This window comes from Gadus morhua, chromosome 7 (assembly GCF_902167405.1).
Source record: "Gadus morhua chromosome 7, gadMor3.0, whole genome shotgun sequence".
Lineage (NCBI taxonomy): Eukaryota > Metazoa > Chordata > Actinopteri > Gadiformes > Gadidae > Gadus > Gadus morhua.
This window is the reverse complement of record NC_044054.1, coordinates 27,092,663-27,113,376: the sequence shown is the minus strand read 5'-3', so window position 1 is coordinate 27,113,376 and position 20,714 is coordinate 27,092,663. Positions and strand designations below refer to the sequence as shown.

The window sequence follows — 20,714 nt, the reverse complement described above, 5'->3', positions numbered from 1 at the left end:
AGAATAAAAACTCAAGGAATCTAAGAAAACTGAGCGCAAGTTCAAGGAGCCAAATGAGAAGAAGACCTCATTGCGTGAGTATGAAGCTCCCTGCACATTATCTGCCAGGAATTTCTAAAGCAAAATAAGTGTGAGGTAACTGTGTCCACTGCAGTAGATGCTCGGCCCACCAAGCATGTACTCCAGGAACCACCTTTTACATCTGTCATCACCACTGGCCTCAGAATGAGTGCACTCACACACATGCACGCGCACATGCCCAACCGTGGACACACACACACACACACACACACACACACACACACACACACACACACACACACACACACACACACACACACACACACACACACACACACACACACACACACACACTCTCAAATTCCTTAAAGTTGGCCCAAGTTTAGGATTGATGACTTACGCCTGCCTCGTAAAAAAACAACAACATACATTTCTAATGCAGAATAATCTTCTCATTTCTGCTTGCATATGGGTCTGGCCCTCCTCCTGTTCAGAGAGATTTCCAGAAGACCTGGCCTTGGTCGGGCCAATCACAATAATTGATCTAACAATGGGCGGGTATGATATGAAGCCTGTACAGAGGAGTGCCCTATGGGAGCACCATTGAGGATTTTTCATAAACAAACCAGACTGCTGCCCATTGATAGCACTCCTTGGAAATAAAAAATGAACTGAGAGGTTCCAAATGAATATGCATTTGCGAATTTGTCTGCCGATGTCACGCTAGTACATACCATGGACATATTAAAGAGGGTACATGCAGCAAAAATGAGTTAGCCTCTACTGTATATACTGTAAGGAGCAGTGTTGTAACACAGTGTTTGGCGACATCTAGTGGCGTCTTAGTAAACCAAAAGACTGACAAGCAGTTAGGTTGGACTGCTGGATGGAAGAGATGTTTCAGATAGTAACCGGTTTACCGTGTGAACACAAATTAGTAATAGTTAGAGAATATGTGTGAACACAAATTATTGGTTAGGCTATGGAAGGAACATAATAAGTTTAAGAAAGGTTGTACATGCTTGTCCCACCCTTTTCACCTTACCCTAAACATAGATAACAAGTATTTTTTACAGGAGGTTTTCCAAATGCTGGGTATGAAGATTATTGTGTTAACGCATATTGAGCTATAGGAAACATATGTTACACATGTTGGGTAATACGCAGGTTATAAAACATGCAAACAAGTTAGAAAGGAATTATCTCTGAATCACAAAATAAGAACATTTAAAACTATTCATGTGCATAATTTTAATTATTTAATTCAATTCCTCCATCAAACCTCGAGAGTCACACGTTAACATTTATTCTTGACCAATGGTAATTTCGTGTTTGTTACACGGCTTGAACAGTCCCTCCCACTAGCTTCTGATTGGACAAGGTAGACATGGTTTTGCGGGCAGAGATGTGACTAAATGAACAGTAGCCTGCACTTTATGTACCGACATGTGTGATGTGTTATCTATTACATATTATTTAACAGCCTGGCAGATCAACGTGGAGCTGAGATTGTTAAAAACAACAGGAATTATTGATGCGCGTTTTAAGCCTGCGCTGTTTGACCTTGGTAGTATCCGTAGTAATTGATAGACTCACAAGAGAGGCGTCTAGCAGAACAGAGCCTCTGTTGGAGCACATCATGGCTGGTATTTTCTTCAAACCATGTCATATTGCTACTGTCTGTTATTTAAAGACTTACTGACACTAAGTGATGGCCTTGCGTGGTAAGTTTGCTACAGTCACGCTCCTTCTTTTCATTAAAGGCAGAATAAATTGCTTAGCTATTGGTTGTCAGTCAAAAGTATTCTATGCTTAATAGTACACCGCATATCAATGACACGTACATGTCTGTTTAAAGTGTGTTTATTCAGTTGTAGGCTGCCTGTACAGTTTAATATAAGATTGACCGACATCGACATTTTCCACTTGAGGATCCATTTCAAATTCAACGATCAAAATAATTCACCCTATAGGTTAAGTTAGATGATCAACCATACGTTTAATTTATATTTAACAACTTTGGTTGTGTATGATAGCAGATTCTAGCAGTCACCATACAATCTTAGGCAGATGAGCAAATATTGGGCGTTTTTAGTTGGAGATGGGCTTTTTCAACCTTCATTCACAAATAATATTTACTATAATTATACTGGGGGTATTTTTACACGTTATTAGCGTCACACAGTCACAACTCAACCTCAAGTTCAAACGCAAAGCAACTATCGAAAACATGTCTTTAGTTAAATGAAGTGCTGACATAGGCAGCAAACAGAAAACATAGATGATTAATTATGTCATTAATGCTTGTTAACATTGTCCTTGAGTTGGTCTGTGAAGCGATTATTTGCTAAATCGTTCATGAAAGAAAATCCAAAACATTTTGGCTTGTGACCCAACTTGATTAGTTTCAACCCTTTTTAATATTTGTTGTGCTGCTTTCCCTCAGATAGCCCTTAACCCTTCCAACAGCCGTATTATCAATGTCCAAGTGAGAGTATACACAGTCAACGACCCTAAGTGATAATAAGTTAATTTGCTGGATAGTATAAAAATCATTAGGTAGTGGTTTGCATAAAAACACAGGACCTTCTTATGTGACCTTTTCAAAACTACTTGAATCATAAATAGATATCCAGTAGGCCATACAAGTTTATAAATCTGCATCTCCTTCAATGTATATCAAGTGGGCTTATGACCCCAGGGTTAGTAAACGCTGTTTCGTAATCATGCATTTTTGCAGACTGTGTCGCCCAAGATCAGATAACTGTCTTGTTTATTTTCGCTCACTCATTTCCTTTAGCGTTGTATCACGAGTTGTTGTTTCTTACGAAAAAACTATTTAGAGTCTCAGTGTGGTAAGACACGTATGTTCTATTAGGGGGGAACCAGTTATCTTTGTTTGGAAAAACAAATGACAGATTGGAGACAGTGCGTACTCCAGCAAGAGAACACAGGTAATGGGCCTATCAAAGCAGGGTCTTTAAAACACACCTAATTTGGATACTTGATAATCTGATTGATGGAAAGATAATAATAATCTGCCCTCAAAATCCAAGCTCAAGCCAAGACCCAGTCGTTTTTGAGGAAGGGTTACACCTTTTCAAACTATCAACAAAAGCAATAGCGGATTGTCCACAATAGATGCAGCTATTCCTCCGTAGTTCTGGTGTTGGAACCTGTTTGATCTGATACCTTTTTCATAGTGAACACTATGGATTGTAACTCATATAATCTCCATGTAAAATGGTTAGATTAAGATGATGTTACACCTCTTATCTTCATGAGAGATGGTCACATGGCAACGTATCAGCGTTTTTAAATAAGGGGTTCTCATTTCTCTTTTCTTTTTTTCTGGGCTTCCTGGGGTGAATTAATATGTGAGGAAAGTGCGAAGCAAATCGATTGGACTTTTTTAGACTGAAGAATTACAGTGAGGATGTGCCTTTGTAATGCAATAGCAGCAGGCCAAAAAATTAACTTGAATGTGATAAGTTGTCCTCTGAGTTTGGGCTACAGCCTGATAATGTCCTGGTTATACTTCACATCCAAATGACTGTAATTCCTTATTTTTTTCTTGGTGTTCAGCGCCCAAAGAGGGGTTCCCCCTTTTCACCATTAATATCATAATTTGGTGTGAAAAAAAAATCTGGCTTTGGTGAACAGATATGATCTAACATTTATCAAGAGAAAATAAAGATAAAGAACATTTATACAAAAATTAATACAATGCAACAATATCTAGATGTACAAACTGCAGGTGGGGCTAGGGGCCCATGTTATAGTAGGATAGAAATGTCATAGTAGGGTGGACACAGCCTCAAGCCGGTTAAACAAAGGAGCAAGTCGGGTGAGTCAATCGGCTCACTCATTTAGGGAAGCTAATAGAATTTTAGAGAAGTATCGACCAAAGCATTCGCAAGTGGTGGTGACCTCTAACCTCGTAATGACTTTAACTTGAAGCGAAGGTAACTCGGTCAGTGTCGCCCTGTTGTTATTTGGAGTTGCGTTTCCTTTCCTTTTAATGCGTATGTAACGTCATCAGTCCGAGGAGAGAGAAATAAAGACAACCTCTTTACGAAACTGGACAAAGTAATAATATCACTGGACCGCTAATTTGCTCGTACTTTATTGTCATCACAGCATCCATGTAAAATATTGTATCAATTTGATCACAGTGAGGAATGCACGCCCACTGGTTATACCAACCCAAGACGTGGTTTCGTTTTCAATACACAATTTATCTTTTTCTCTAGTTTTTCAAATTCGACTCAGTGGGTCGACATACAGGTGGACGTCCCTGTGAAATGTTGATTCAGTAAACATCGTGAGTGTTTGACTTGTCCTGCAGGTTCTGTGGCGGAGCTACCGGGGGTTGGGCATCCCTCTCCCGGCTGGAAATCTCCCCTCGTCCCGCCAGACTCCCAGATGGTAAGAGTTCAACTATTTATCACCAGAACCCATCAGGTTGCAGCTCCCTGGTATACTTAGTAGTTAATACTTAATAGACGTCTAGTCCGACGTGTTTTTTTGTTATTGCTTTTTACAGTTTATTGTAGACTACTGGTATACAGATAACAAGCGAGTGACACTGCAGTCATTCCGTTTCCTGGTTGTAAAAACTCGCACTGGTTTTGCTTGGTGATGTTCGCTGCTTTCTAGGGTTTCGATTATTCGATGCTTGTTCCACTTGGTGGTGATTACTAGACTTTGTTTTTTTTATGGATAGATCGTGTACAACTTAACTTTGAACAATTAGTGTAATCTTTTGAATTTTTTATAAAGGCTGTACATTTGGCGTAACCAAGATATCGTCACCACCACGTCCAGTTTTTTGTTCTGCGTGGATAATGTCTAGGATCGACGTCCTGTTGTTTGGCTTATAAAATGCATCCTATCGGTTAGCCTAATTCAAAATACATGGAACTTTTTCAATTTTTTTTCTTTTTTACTTATAGTCAATTTGATAGGCAACCAGATGAAAGAGGTAGCGAGGTAAAGGTTTCTGCGGTGATTTAGAAAAAGTTTCACCCCCCTTAAAAAAAAAAGAGAATAATTAATTAAATTAAAATTGAATGATTAACTGACGTGAATTGAACCACTATCTTCCTCATTATTATCTGTAACTATTAAAACAATTAAAACAAAAACAATCAACCACAAAATCCATTCAGGGGCAGGATCAAGTGGTCAGGGGTAGGATTCCCAGCTGGAAGGTTCTCGATTTGGGCCCGAATGTCGACATAGTGATGGATTCAATGATTCTTTACCTTGATTCAGTTCGCGTCGGTCAGTTCGACAAGAAGAGTCTTTCAGAATCGTTCGTTCGTTCGTTCGTTCGTTCAGTCGAGTAGCGGTGAATCGAATCATGGAATGCAACGTTCTCAGCTGAGTCAGTCAGACTCAGCTCCTCCCTTGTTCTCATTCTCAAACGATCGTGGAAGTCGGTCAACAATCCATATTACATCTTTAACAAAACGCAGCGGGATGGGGGGGGGGTGTAGTTGATTATTGGATGTTTAACATATCAGCAAGATAAAATATTTGATTTAGCAATGATGGTGGGGGTCCCGGGTGGAGAACGAACCATGAAAGAACGAGACAGATTGACGAGACATTCAAATATTTGATTAATCTGGCACGACACAGAAAGTACAAAGACAGCATGCATCCATCATTTCACTGACATTGAATCGTATTATCGTACGCTCGCTCACTAAGCCTCTTCCCTCTTCAATCACAGTCAGTGAACGAACAGCGAGTCAGCGACTAGTGGGGTCGAGTCTGAGAACGAACGAGACAAACGACAGAGAAGAATCAGTTTGGTTCGTTTGTGTTGATGATTCGTTCATTCGAACTGATTCGTTCATTCGAACGACCCATCACAACAGTCTACCAGGCATCCTGGAGGATCATGCATAAGCCCACCTGCTCATTAATGGCATGATTCTCAAACGAGTAAAACGATCACTGACCGTTTCGATAATGAACCATTTTCGTTAAATGAAGCGATGGCGCTAAATTACGTTTTTCACACAGGCTAATATGCCAATGCCTATTGAAACTGCAGCGGGTCGTCGTTTATCAGCGAATGGGATACTTTGTGTTCTGGACGGCTGTAAATGTTTGTGTGCAACCACACGGTTGGCAGAGTGGATGGCTGACGATCAGGTGACTTGATGTGTTCTCCTGTCAGGATGTCCAGGGGTACCGCTGGGTGGGCTGGCGTGTGTGGCTCTGCCGCTTGGGAGCTGTGCTGTCACTAGGCCTCCTGCTGCTGCTGTTTACCTGGCGCCCCCGGTTCGCTGTCATGGCCCGGTGCTCTCCCTGCCCTCTGTCCTTGGCTCACGTCCTGCTTCTGAGGGTGAGAAAAGCAACCCCTTTCCCCTTCACTTGCTCATGTCCTGAAAGAGACACTGGAAGATTGAAGTGTGTGTGTGTGTGTGTGTGTGTGTGTGTGTGTGTGTGTGTGTGTGTGTGTGTGTGTGTGTGTGTGTGTGTGTGTGTGTGTGTGTGTGTGTGTGTGTGTGTGTGTGTGTGTGTGTGGAAAGTCGGCTGCAAATCGATTAAGACATTCTTTTCATTTTTGTAGATTAAAATGATAGCTGGACTTGTTTATGTAACTCGACGGGCACACACAGAGCCAAAAAATGGAGAATCGCATTTCGAGAGTGTGGGGCTTTGAGACCATTAAACAATCATTCCTTATTTATGAGGCACACTTGTTCCTCTAAGCATAGAGGAATTACAGTCATTTGGATGTGAAGTATAACCAGGACATTATCAGGCTGTAGCCCAAACTCAGAGGACAACTTATCACATTCAAGTTAATTTTTTGGCCTGCTGCTATTGCATTACAAAGGCACATCCTCACCGTAATTCTTCAGTCTAAAAAAGTCCAATCGATTTGCTTCGCACTTTCCTCACATATTAATTCACCCCAGGAAGCCCAGAAACTGAAGTGGAACATTTGTCGGCCAAACGGTTATATTTCTATGTATTTACTGTATTGTAAAACTGTGCTACACAAAGATTCATATGAGGATGACCACGATTGCTTCTCGTGTTAAAGAAATGTCATACTTTTTGTGCCTTAATGGTCAGGAGAGAAAAGTACCTGGCTGGCTATGAAGCGTATGCCCTGTAGGTTTGTGCACTTAGCCACTGAGCCGCAAGAATTCATATTTTTTCTTTTAAGAGAATAGGTGATCGTAGTTCCATGATGTACCACATACCATGGAGTACCAGACTAGTACCAGGCTAGTACCATGGACCGTGCATTGCTTTTGGTTTCAGACTTTGTCTTCTTCTCTCTTCAGGACAGTTTGGGACATAATTACGTGGTCCAAGTCCTCACAGAGGAGGTTGAGGATGGAAGGTCAGTTTTACCGTGAATACCTCCTGGTCAGACACCCCTACTGCCTTCTGTTCAGACACCTTTCCTTTTTAAAGCATGCTAAAAAAAACCTACATTCTGGACAGGGACATATGGATAAATTCAGGTTCTTCACATTGAAGTAGAGGGTCGTTCATTTATTAAATGGTCATTCCATTTGATTATATGGCCCTTCCTTAAAGCATACGGCCATTAATGAAAGCATATGGTTTGTTAGGAATATTTACATTGTGAAGATCTAGAAACGGACAAGGCCACGTGTTCTTATTATAAATGCTCATCACACTGCAGTGAATATCTAGGAATGCTTCTTCATGCAATATGCAACCTTCCACATGCAATATGCACAAACTGCCCGTTCACTCCTCTCTCTGGGCTTCAGCTCGGAGCTGGTGGAAGAGGTGGAGGAGAACCGGGAATGGAGAGATACGGTCCAGCTCCACAATGAGCAGGTAAGGGATGTCCTGTGTGGGGGGGTCACTCTCTCTCCACACACTCTGGCTGCTTGTGTTAACTTGGATCCCTGTTCTACAGAAATCTCTGCTGCGCTTCTATCAGTTCGAGGGCCTACGCTATATCTGGCTGCCCAGGAAAGGTGCCTTCTGTCCAGTCAGGTAAATTGCCATTGAAAACATATGAAATTGATTAACAAATGTCCTTTTAAGAAAGTATAAAAGGCTACTATAAAAAGTGCATCATTCACAGTAGTATGGTATATAACATATATCATATCAACAAGGGCAAACTGTATTTGTCTTGTGTTTGTCAAATGTTATTTAAAAAATACTGCTCCTTGTGTTTAAAAAGTGTATTTGCATTTCTTAACAGTTCATCTTTATCAGTTTATACATGTATCAGTTCAAATCATGTCCTTATGTTCGGACGCAGTTTGTCTATTTGTGTGTGTGCAGTGTTGGACTAACTCTTTTATCTCTGCAGTGTCCTCAATGAGGAATGGACGTGTAGCGACCTGTATCGCTTCCAAAGCGGCCTGAGTCCCCTGGAGCAGAACTCCAGGTACACGCGTGTGTATGGTGTCATTATTCCTTGTGAGGGTTCAGGGAGCCCTGCCCTGGTGTTGATGAACTATTTCTTTGTCTATCTTCGTTCCAGGCAACAGGTCTATGGACCAAACCTGATTACTGTGCCTGTTAAGTCCTATATGAGTTTACTGGTTGACGAGGTGAGACGGAGACGCAATGCGTGTACAAGACACCCGCTTGCAAGTGTGGTTGCAAGGGAATGAATATGGTGTCCAAGCACATAGGACAGGAAGAACACAGTGCAGTATTCAGCTCTTGTGGTTCTCTGCTTTACGAATGACTTTCTTCTCGATCTCTTTCTCCTTTCTCTTAAGATCCTCAATCCCTTTTATATCTTTCAAGTGTTCAGCATCGCCTTGTGGATGGCCGATAACTACTATTATTATGCCGCCTGTATCCTCGTCATCTCTCTCCTGTCCATCAGCATCTCGCTGTACGAAACACGCAAGGTGAGTCAGTTTGATTCGTCGAGTGTATTCAAAACATTCCTCTGTGCAATAGGAAGACGAATAGATATAACAAAGATACATGGTCTTTAGCTTAGTTTGATTTTGATATGTAGGTATACATGAAGAGGCTTTGCTTTTTGCAAGGCCACCATTGTAAATAATATATAAAATAATATATACAATCGTGCAACTTTGAACATGTTTCCGATTTCTCAGTAGGCCAAAGAGTATACAAATCAATTTATATGACAGCTTTTGACTTTGACTTGACACAAAGCACGATAGTTTGTTTTTCCATAAATATTTCACCATTTATTTGAAAGTGAAGCTTTTTAGTGAAACCAAACCCAGAAAGAACTTATTTTAGATGCAAAGCTCCAAAGTTGCCCTTGACTGATGATTTGGCCTAACCATAACTAAAATTGTTACCGGCCGTTTTCGGTTACCAGGTAAGGTCAATAAAGCATTTTGACTACACCCACAGACAGGGTGTTTTGTTTCCCTCTAACGGGACATGTTTGCTTAGCTAACCTGATATTGCAAACACTGTTCCATCTGTCTACAGCAAAGTGTCACTCTGCGCAAAATGGCCCAGCTGATCACGACTGTTAAAGTACGCAGGAGCACCGGAGGTAGGTGTGACCCGTCCACAGACGACACAAATCCATCAAGACCAATGGGGCCCAACCTTAAACCAATAGTAGGATAGAAGGATATATAGCCCTGAACGTACACGCCTGGCAAGGCTTTCTCTTGGCCCTGACCCCGATTAAATTACAAATCACGTTGCATTTATAACCTTAGATTTTACCGCTTATACATTACACTCGTTTAATTTTCTCAGTTCAGCTTTATTCTGGTGAGAGATGGCATCCAAGGTGTTAAATAATGTGATTCATCTCTCGTTCGGTTACTACATAGCTAGGATGGTTTACTCTGCAACCCACTAGCCGCAAACATAAGCGCACATGACGTGTGTAATGTGCTGCCTGGCAACCGTTGTGTGTCCTGTGTTGTGTCAGACGTGTTTTTGAGCTCAGAGGAGCTGGTCCCAGGGGACTGCCTGCTCATCCCGCCAGAAGGCCTGCTGCTGCCCTGCGACGCCGCCCTGCTGGCCGGGGAGTGCATGGTCAACGAGAGCATGCTCACAGGTAAACGGGCTCACAGGTGATCATGCTCGCAGGTGAACAGGCTCGCAGGTGAACAGGCTCACAGGTAAACGGGCTCACAGGTGAACATGCTCGCAGGTAAACGGGCTCACAGGTGAACATGCTCGCAGGTGAACAGGCTCACAGTTAAACAGGCTCACAGGTAAACAGGCTCACAGGTAAACAGGCTCACAGGTAAACAGGCTCACAGGTAAACAGGCTCTCAGGTAAACAGGCTCTAAGGTAAACAGGCTCACAGGTAAACAGGCTCTCAGGTAAACAGGCTCACAGGTAAACATGCTCACAGAAAACAACGGTGTCAGGCAAGGCAATTATGCGTTCAACCATAGGTAGGTACCTGCTCCTCAGTTACCACCTCTGTAGGTTACCTGGTCAGCAGTGCTGACCAGGGCTTTGTCCTCTATGTGGTTACCTCCAGGCGAGAGCGTCCCTGTTCTGAAGACCCCGCTGCCGACGGGGGACTCCCGGTTCAGTTCAGAGGGCCATCGCAGACATACGCTCTTCTGCGGCACGCAACTCATCCAGGCCAGGGGCGGGGCCGTGGCTGTGGTCACCAGCACAGGTGAGCAGCAGGATAGCCACGCCCCCTCCCATGACTTTCAACAGGTCTGAGCAACAATGCCAGCATGGAGGTGGCAAACGGGCAAAAGCAGAAAATCTGATCTGGCTCCAAAAGATCTGGAGCAAAAGCAGATTATCTTGTGTAACCTTTTTTTTTATATTAGCATCAGCATGGGTTTGAAGGGTTGCTTCGAGGAAGATATGTGACAGTGTTGGTCTAATGGGAATATTGCGTGCTCCAGCTAATATACAGTAGCTTAACTATATACAGTATATTGCTCCATTTAGCGCTTAATAAATTATTCCAAGAGGATTTATGAACATGTCTAAAACAATATAATTGGTGGTTCACTGGCATTTGAGCGTGTTGGGATAGCTCATTGGATGCATAAAACACTCCAAATGTGAAAAAATGCATGTTTATTTATCTGGTGAATCCGATGTGGATGTGATGTAAATCTCTCATCTTTTGGCTCATGATTAGCATTATGCTCCAGTAATAAATACAATTCCTTCAATTGAACTTGGGTCCTTTAGACTGCAGTTAATAATCATTTTAATGTCCTCCTCCGTCTCCAGGGTTTTTCACTGCTAAAGGAGACCTGATAAGCTCCATCCTCTACCCTCAGCCCATCAACTTCCGCTTCTATCAAGACGCCACCAAGTTCCTCCTCCTCCTGGGTGGCGTGGGTAAGACGCATCCAATCCTAGCTTTTTATAGTGGCAGGCGGAGAGAGTGGTTACCGCTTAGCACTTGAGGCAGGCCAGTCCCCTGCGGTCTAATGTTAGGGTCTGGTATCTCTTTCAGACGTACGGACCGTTTGTGGCTTCCACATCGTATGAGACCTCATGTACTTCCTAATTTCTTTGTCGACAGCTGTCCTTGGGACCATCTACAGCGTTGTGGTGCTCAGCATGTCCAACGTAAGTCCTGCCGGTGTTCCACTTCCAGTATTCCCATCCCAATATTTTACCGCTCACTGCGTGGTTCCTCTTTGCGGTAAACCGCTCTGCGTGATAAGGGGACCAGCGTGAGGACGAGGTTGAGGCGCTGTCTCCAACTGGCTGCCTCTGGTTCCCTAGGTAACGTGGGGCGAGCTCGTGATCAGGACCTTGGACGTGGTGACCATCGTGGTGCCCCCCGCCCTGCCCGCTGCCATCACCACGGGAACCATCTACGCACAGCGCCGGCTCAAGCGCCAGGGCGTCTTCTGCATCAGCCCGCCCCGAATCAACGTCTGTGGCAAGGTGTCGCTCTTCTGCTTCGACAAGGTGAGGCAACGACCCAGCCCTGGCGCCGGCGCAATACTGCCCAGAATAACAACGGTGGCCAGCTGTGGTACTGCAACGCGGTTGGCCATTGTGTACAGAAGGCCTTTTCCCATAGGAACTTAGTAAAGCACACCCCTATCAAAATGTACAGAGGGAACAGGGTCACAGATTAAAAGGCTCTCAGGTAAACAGGCTCGAAGTGAACAGGTTAAAAGCTAAACAGGCTCACAGCTAAACAGATTCAAAATAGTCCCAGTATAGATTCAAACTAGTGGTTATTGTACTTGTGAATGACGGACAGTGAGTGATCAGGCTTTTATTACGTTTTTCTTTTTAATCTGATGTTGAACTGAACTTGGTAATAATAACAGTATGAAATCGCACCAACATTAATCAGTGGTGTGATTCAGTGTTGTATTTGTATTGTCCGATTTGTCAATTTCACTAGCCTTGGCTATGTTGTCTTCAAACACTCTGAGTTCAACACTGAATGTAAAGCGTTTCGGACCTCCAACCTCCAACCCAGACAGGAACCCTGACCGAGGAGGGTCTGGACATGTGGGGGGTGATGGAAGCCCACCAGAAGGGCTTCTCTGAGCTGGTCCCAGACCCCAGGCTCCTGGCCCCCGGGCCTCTGCTCACGGCCCTGGCCTGCTGTCACAGCGTGGCCCTGCTGGATGGCCAGGCGTACGGGGACCCCCTGGAGCTGAAGATGATGGAGTCCACTGGCTGGGTACGAGGAGCCGGCTGTATCATGTCACGGTCCAGCATCATATCATTGCAGAACTCATTAACCCAGTTTGCTCTAGATGCTCTAGATTAAACGTAGCTTTGTTCAACCAGTTGCCTTCAGAAGTCCCAAGATTGGTTGATTTGTGCCAAATCTGTGCGGTCACATGTTGTACAAATAATGTTGTTCGAAAGCCAATCTCTCTGTGTCTCCAACATTTTTTAATAAAACAAAGCGACAGTCAGAGAAGCAGCCTATGGCAAATGTAAAGAAGCTCGAGGAACCAACTTCTGAGCAAATTAGTTGGAATTATTTTGAAAGAGTCGCTATTTATAACTTTTGTCTTCCTGTATAGCCTCAACCCCTTTCAGTTCATCTAACCTCATGCTTGCTTGTGACTCATAGGAGCTGATAGAGCCGTCCGTCAATGGTCATGCGTTGGACTCAGAGTTCGGAGGTCACAAGGTTCTGTCCGTCATGAGGCCTCCTGCTGGGACTCCCTTCTCCGAGAGAACTGTGAGTGTCAAAGCTCCCTGTCGTCATCCCTGTTCTGTCCAGGCTCCCCCTGTGGGGAAACCTTTTGATGGGCGATCGCAGCGTTGCATCACAATGACAACAAGAACTCAAAGAGAGTGACGGGATTGTTCCCCGTCGCCCCATACTGTGAGGTGATGTCTCGGACAAATGAAAGTATCGATAAAAGGCCTTGGACCATGGAACTTGATCTTCTGTCTCCTTATGTTGCCTTTCAGGGTCATGAGCAAAATGCAATGACCTTTTCTGAGTACTCTGCACAATTCTCTGTACATTCCCCGATCAGCTGGGAAAGAATGGAACTTCTCTAGGGCTGGGTTCTTACTTGTGCTTCCCCATTCCCCTTCAGCCTCACACAGAGAGCGTGGCCGTCGTGCGCCGCTTCCCCTTTTCCTCGTCGCTGCAGAGGATGAGCGTGGTGGCGGCGCCCCCTGGTGGCCGGCCGGCGATAGCCATCATCAAGGGCTCCCCGGAGATGGTGACCAGCCTCTGTCTGGCAGACACGGGTGGGGAGACAACACTGACTTACCACCTGAGTTAACTCGCGTCTGGGAGAGATCAGAGCTAAATGATGTTAACGGATGGGTAGAAAAGAGTTTTGTGTTCATGGGGAGTGGAAGATTGCTTAATCTCTTTATTTTAACTGTTTATTTTACTACTATTTATCATGCTACATTAGTTCATTATTATTTTCTCTTCTATTTATTATTTAACAATTAATATGATAACATATGAGCTAACGACAGACAGGCCGTGTGTTTGTTTTCCAGTGCCCCCGCAGTTCTCCGGTGTCTTAGATGACTTTGCCAGCAGAGGCTTCAGGGTGCTGGCTCTGGGCTACAAAGTGATGGGCAGCGACACGGAGCTGGGGACGATTGAACGGTACAAAGAATCTAGAATTACATGAAGAGGCCAGCACTCAAACGATTATGTATTTTTTTTATTCGTCTGGTACTGTTCTTTGTCAACCCAGAGGTGTATTTCCCTTCCTTACTTTTGTTAATCATGACTTCTACCGGCATGCATATTTCCTCTTCAATATGGATGTTCGTATTCAGTTTGTAGTTTGTTAAATATAGAAAATGCTAGAGAAAAAATAATGTGAGAATCTATCTCTAGATAAATATAGTAGAAGGAAGGACAAAATAAACTAAATCCAATTTATACCCAAATTCCAATTCTGAAAGATTTGGTGGTTGCGCCCAAGATTGCTGGAACCAGGGAGGTGCTCAATGTGTGTGCTGTGTCTCCACAGAGAGGCGGTCGAAAGAGACATGCGTTTCCTGGGCCTCTTCCTCATGAGGAACCTGGTGAAGCCTGAGACGGCCGGGGTGATCCAAACCCTGAGACAGGCCCAGCTCCGCACCGTCATGGTCACCGGTGAGTGGGCCTTTCACTTCATTTTGTCTGAGTCCATATCTACGTGACGACATGACGTGACACCCAATACGCTTCTGACTCTAATAGCCTCTAACTAAAGGTCGTTTTTCAAGGTGCTTCAAACTACAGGTAGCTTCTAATAGCCTCAAACTACAGGTAGCTTGTAATAGCCTCTGACTACAGGTAGCTTGTAATAGCCTCGAACTACAGGTAGGTTCTAATAGCCTCTAACTACAGGTAGCTTCTAATGGCTTCGAACTACAGGTCAGCTTCTAATGGCTTTGAACTACAGGTAGCTTCTAATAGCCTCAAACTACAGGTAGCTTCTAATTGCCTCGAACTACAGGTAGCTTCTAATAGCCTCGAACTACAGGGAGCTTCTAATGGATTTTAACTACAGGTAGCTTCTAATGGATTCTAACTACAGGTAGCTTCTAATGGATTCTAACTACAGGTAGCTTGTAATAGCTTCGAACTACAGGTAACTTCTAATGCTTCGAACTACAGGTAGCTTGTAATAGCCTCCAACTACAGGTAGCTTCTACTGGCTTTTAACTACAGGTCGCTTCTAACTACAGGAAGCTTCTACTGGCTTCTGCCTGCGGGTAGCTTCTACTGGCTTCTAACTACAGGTCCGATATAAAGAGTCCCGGTGTACACTGAGCAGTACGTCTCCTGTGTCTCTCCTCCAGGGGACAACATCTTGACGGCGGTCAACGTCTCCAGGAGCTGTGGGATGGTGGGCTCTGAGGACCGGGTGATCTTCGTCCAGGCGTCTCCCCCTGACGGCCAGCTCCCTCCCACCCTCAGCTTCCACCAGGAGGACAGAGGTGCCTCTGGTACGCACGGCTCCACTGAGGTCCACACCTGGGTAGGGCTGGTCCATTATGGGAAAAAAATCATGATCACCATTACTTAGGTCAATATTGAAATCACGATTATTCAAAGGATTGTTTTTGGGTTTGAAAACATGATGGGTTTATTCCGCATGTCTCCCCCAAAAAACACTGTAACTGAGAACTAAAAAGGAATAAATGAAAAAGAAAAATGTTCAAATCTACACATAGTCAACCTGAGACAATGTGGCAATGTGCTTACGAATAAACTACCTCTTCACTTTGACATTTCAAACACAATGACAACGTTTTCCTCTTGATTTGTCACAAATCATGCATGCCCACAGTGGGCTTGTTGTGATTAGGTTATTGATCTCTTTAGACACTGGGTCTGTGGTATTAACGGCCCCTTTTTGGTTGGACTCGGTAGGGCTTGTACCAGAGTGGGGTCAGCTACCACCTCGCCGTCAATGGGAAGTCCTTCTCCGCCATCTGTGACCACTTTCCTGAGTATCTCCCGAAGGTAAGAGGACCTGCTTGCTAGGGCCAGGTTAGGAGAGGTGAGCAACAGCAGGCCGCTGCAGTTACCTACCTGGACGGTTCCTGGACGCGTTCAAACAAACGCTAAAAAGAAAATAATTCTATTAGATCCCTTGTCAACTTAAGTGAAACGTTAAACAGCCTGTTTTAAATATTCCTCAACAAATGCACTTTAAAGGGCCTTCAACTGACGGTATGATTGAGTGACGAGCAGTCGTCCCTGGCGACGAATGGTTAACTGACGAGCTGTGATTGGTTGCAGGTGCTGATGCGGGCCACGGTGTATGCCCGCATGGCCCCGGACCAGAAGACCCAGCTAGTGAAGGAGCTGCAGAAACTCAAGTAAATATCCACCATCAGGAAGTCGCCTGCTTCCCTCTTTACAATGTCCGTCCTTAGAGGGGCTGTTGGTAAGATTTAAAGGCTATCGTTTTAGTGTAATCTGTTAGGAATGGCATAGCCATCCATCGGCTATTAGTGAGCGAATGCCCTGAAGGAGGGAAGGAGGGTGGGGGGGGGGGGGGGGGGGGGGGGGGGGGGGGGGGGAGGGAGAGGGAGAGAGAGAGGGAGAGGGAGAGGGAGGGAGAGAGAGGGAGAGGGAGGGAGGGAGAGAGAGGGAGGGAGAGAGAGAGAGAGAGAGAGAGAGAGAGAGAGAGAGAGAGAGAGAGAGAGAGAGAGAGAGAGAGAGAGAGAGAGAGAGAGAGAGAGAGAGAGAGAGAGAGAGAGAGAGAGAGGGGGGGAGGGGGGGAGAGAGAGAGAGAGAGAGAGAGAGAGAGAGAGAGAGAGGGGGAGGGGGGGGGAGAGAGAGAGAGAGAGAGAGAGAGAGAGAGAGAGAGAGAGAGAGAGAGAGAGAGAGAGAGAGAGAGAGAGAGAGAGAGAGAGAGAGAGAGAGAGAGAGAGAGAGAGAGAGAGAGAGAGAGAGGACATTATTGGTGCTTGTGTTTCAAATGCTCACTATTTTCGGCCCAGTTGCCGGGACCTAAGGTCTTCCTCATGCTGTCACTGTCTCTCTGTCAGCTACCGCGTGGGGATGTGTGGGGACGGGGCCAACGACTGTGGGGCCCTCAGGGCCTCTGACGTCGGCGTGTCGCTCTCTGAGGCCGAGGCCTCTGTGGCCTCACCTTTCACCTCCAAGGTCAACAACATCAGCTGTGTGCCTCTGCTCATCAGGTAGGCTGATACGCACGCAGCAACACAATATAAATACAGAACGACAAGTAAATGCTCTGTTAGACTTTAAAGGTGTTTTTTGGGAACTTGGTGGAAATATAAGACACCAAATGATTTGAAGTTTAACGAAATGTGAGGAGAGATGTGAAGACCATTATAGTGGTTTAGAGTTTTAAGATAAGATGAGCCTTTATTGTCATTATACAGTCGCCTATACAACGAAATTGGGAGTGCCAACTGAAGGTGCATTACACATACAAAAAAACAAACAAGCATTTTAAGTTAAACATTTAAAAAACAAGACAGAAATACCAGAAAAACATTTGGAACAAGACAAGGACAGGCGAGGTGAATCTAAAATATTGAAGGCCGTAAGCATATTGCACTTTATAGAAAGTGAGGTATATGTGTGTCCTCAAAGAAATCCTGTTTCTCTGTTCCATCCAGAGAGGGTCGCTGTTCTCTGGTCACCTCCTTCAGCCTGTTCAGATACATGGCCCTGTACAGCCTCATCCAGTTCAGCTCTGTGCTCATCCTCTACACGGTAAGAGCCTCCACACCCACAGCTACGGAGTGAAAGTGTTCTGGGACACGGTCCAATAACCTTTAAGCTAACTTAAAGGTTAAAGGTGGAGGTCAGATTTAAGAGATGTAATTTGATACAATCTCTTAAAAATGCCATAGCCGTCATTCAACTATTAGGGAGTGATATTCGCTGTAAGAATTCCTGTTGTGGTTCACAGCACGTGCTACTATATGAGACGGATGATCACCGCACCGTCTAATCAAATGGTCTGGGGAATCCCATCTTTCTTGTTAATCACAATCCCACAATCAATCATCAATCAATCAGTCATTAGGAAACCTAACGAGAGCAGTGAAGGGAGCCGAGGTTTCTTTTGCTGAATCAACAAAATCTTGTGCCCTTTTCCACTCTCTTTTTGCAACTCTCCAATCTTACCTTCACACCTGTTACGAGTGAGCCCATTGTGACTTCTTGGTATCTCCATTGCCTGCCTAACTAATGCAATGTGTTTCCCGGTACGCTTTATGTAGGTGAAGACCAACCTGGGCGACTGGCAGTTCCTGTTCTTTGACCTGTTCCTGGTGACCCTGCTGGCCATAGTGATGGGTCGAGGGGGTCCCAGCGAGGAGTTGCACCCCCGCAGACCCCCGGCCAGCCTGATCGCCCTGCCCATCCTGGGGGGCATGTTCCTGCACACGCTGTTCAACATCCTGGGGCAGACGGGGGCTCTGCTCATCACCGCCTCCCAGGACTGGTCAGCGGCGAGCTCATCTCCTTATTAGAAACCACACACTTTACTGTCACTTAGTGACCTTCAGCTATGGGGCAGGTGGTTTCATCCAGAGCAGCGAATTCATTTACGTGTCTTTAAGGAGCAGGTGGACACTGGGGATCGAATGCAGTACCTTTTTTGGCTGGAAACACGAAAATCACAACACCATTTATATACTGTATAATTATCACATAGGTTAACATCATGAATAGTTTTGCTATATTCCTTAAAGTTAATTTGATCTATTCCCCCCCCTCTCAAAGGTTTGTTCAGCTCAACTCCACAGAGTCCGGTGCCGCCAACCTCCCCAACATGGAGGAGACGAGTGTCTTCGCCCTGTCCGGGTACCAGTACATCATCATGGCCGTGGTGGTCACCAAGGGCTACCCGTACAAGAAGCCTCTGTACCACAACTGTAAGGCCTCTACCACCAGGGCGATGGGATGCTCGCACAGGGGCTGTAGCGCAGTACTGTGGTGTTTCTCCTGCTCCTACAATCTGACTCACTCACTCACTCACTCACTCACTCACTCACTCACTCACTCACTCACTCACTCACTCACTCACTCACTCACTCACTCACTCACTCACTCACTCACTCACACAAATCTATAATAAATCCAGCCTAGTGGCAGAATCTTTGGCGTGGATCCAAAATGTATAAAAATGAAACCTTTCTGTAAGCCAACTGTGATCTAGAAGAGTATCATACATTATTTATCGTTTTCGTCCACTTGATGGTCTGTATCCTCAGTGGAGCATTTCCATGCGGATGTGTTACAGTAGAGTTTGTAGCCGTGTCCCCCCCTGACGTGGGCTGTGTGTCCCCCCTCTCAGTCCTCTTCCTGGGCCTGCTGCTGATCTTCTTGGGCGTGATGACCTGGCTGGTGCTCTACCCCGGCCCGGTCTTCGCCAAGCTGCTCCAGCTCTATACCTACCCTGATATGACCTTAAACATGCTGCTGGTGTCCCTGGCAGCCCTCAACTTCCTCACCTGCTTCCTAATGGAGGTGTGGCTCCTATGTTATGCACAACCTGTCCATCTACCCTGCTTTTCAAGTATATAACTTACTGGGGGGGGGGGGGGGGGGGAGATACCTGTATGTATTGCTCTGTGCTGTTGATGTATTCTCAGTTTCTTTTACTTCGTTTCATTCATTTATTTTGTGTTATTTAACTCCTGCCCTTTTGAGAACTAACGCCTGAATGCACTTGATCTCAAATCAATCTATACCACTATTGATGATCTACAATACACTGTCAAACTATTAACATTCACATCCTCTGTCGCACATAGGACCGAAGAAGCACAGACGGCACCATTGGGTGTTTCATAATACAGTTAGTAAGTGTTATTAAATGTTCAATAACCCGGTGGTTGTGCTTCCTCCCCAGGTGCTGATCGACCAGGGCCTGCTGAACTGTCTGCGTTGTGTGCACAGGAAGCGCATGTCTAAGAAGCAGTACAAGCGGCTGGACGTGCTGTTGTCCGAGTCTCCGTCGTGGCCGCCCCTCAACCAATCACTTCCCTCCGCACAGTACACAGTGATAGGACTGAGCTAGCGCTGAGCGTCTTTTTCATTTCCTATATATCTTATTTTTGGGGACACAGAGGGGTTTTAACTTTGGTTTTGTTTGGTTGGTCAATGAAATTGAAGTTGTTGATAGGCACTATTCTATAAATACTATTTATGTAAATAAAATACTTTTTTATACTTCTTGTTTAACTAAATTGTGCTTGGGGGTGGCGCATTTTGTCTGCGAGTTATTTCTGAAGTTGTAGAGCATATAGCGTCAGGCTGTAATCATACATCATAGTCGTTATGTTAAAGGCTGCAATCAATGTGTCCATGGGAAATTTACGTAGGCTACATTCTAAGCCAGGTCTGAGAGTACTTGTCATGCATCACTGTATTCATCTAAGTGTCGGCATTGTTTATGTACTGACTTCCATATCCTGTGTGTAATAAGTAGCCCGATTATGGTTTCAGTGTATCTCGGTACCAATCTAAGGTGACCTCACCTAACCAGTTACTGATTGGTTGAAATTGTGCCAATGTCACTTGCCATATTAGCATAGTGGGTACAGACATTTCCCTTCATAGTGTTAAATTAAACCAATGAGCAAGCAGGTCGTTGCATGTCATGAAATATGCATTCATGTCAATGTTTTTATTTTGAAGGCCTGAAAGATAATTTGTAATGAAGGTGAAATTCCTTGTGACGACATGGACCAACATAAAAATAACACTCGCGTTATGGTTTATTTCCCCTTTTATTGCGTTATATATTCATGAGAATGATCACCTGTCCCAAGC

The 20,714-nt window shown here is 44.8% G+C and overlaps 1 protein-coding gene across 5 annotated transcripts; it reads left to right on the top strand.

Annotated features, from left to right (window-relative positions):
* The first annotated feature begins 1,437 nt into the window (after nt 1-1,437).
* Nucleotides 1,438-20,653, top strand: atp13a2 (ATPase cation transporting 13A2). Of its 5 annotated transcripts, none has more exons than XM_030361765.1 (29): nt 1,438-1,745; nt 4,370-4,449; nt 6,215-6,382; nt 7,338-7,396; nt 7,797-7,866; nt 7,949-8,028; nt 8,354-8,431; nt 8,528-8,597; nt 8,772-8,906; nt 9,472-9,538; nt 9,929-10,057; nt 10,494-10,637; nt 11,216-11,326; nt 11,514-11,560; nt 11,720-11,908; nt 12,435-12,641; nt 13,044-13,154; nt 13,522-13,678; nt 13,943-14,054; nt 14,428-14,552; nt 15,245-15,423; nt 15,819-15,911; nt 16,191-16,270; nt 16,946-17,098; nt 17,546-17,642; nt 18,155-18,378; nt 18,660-18,811; nt 19,234-19,406; nt 19,792-20,653. In XM_030361765.1, the coding sequence occupies exons 1-29, from the start codon at nt 1,733-1,735 to the stop codon at nt 19,957-19,959; spliced, it is 3,471 nt and encodes a 1,156-aa protein (XP_030217625.1). In that variant the 5' UTR covers nt 1,438-1,732; the 3' UTR covers nt 19,960-20,653. The 5 variants fall into 5 exon arrangements, with proteins under 5 accessions (XP_030217625.1, XP_030217630.1, XP_030217626.1 ...); XM_030361770.1 differs by lacking the exon at nt 1,438-1,745 and adding an exon at nt 3,806-3,868; XM_030361766.1 differs by lacking the exon at nt 1,438-1,745 and adding an exon at nt 3,847-3,986.
* Nucleotides 20,654-20,714: the final 61 nt, after the last annotated feature.

What these genes read in the sequence shown, in the direction of transcription:
- atp13a2 (XM_030361765.1), top strand. An exon ending in TGAGTTTACTGGTTGACGAG is followed by an intron (nt 8,598 to 8,771) that starts GTGAGACGGAGA and finishes CTTTCTCTTAAG; the next exon opens with ATCCTCAATCCCTTTTATAT. An exon ending in CGCTGTACGAAACACGCAAG is followed by an intron (nt 8,907 to 9,471) that starts GTGAGTCAGTTT and finishes ATCTGTCTACAG; the next exon opens with CAAAGTGTCACTCTGCGCAA.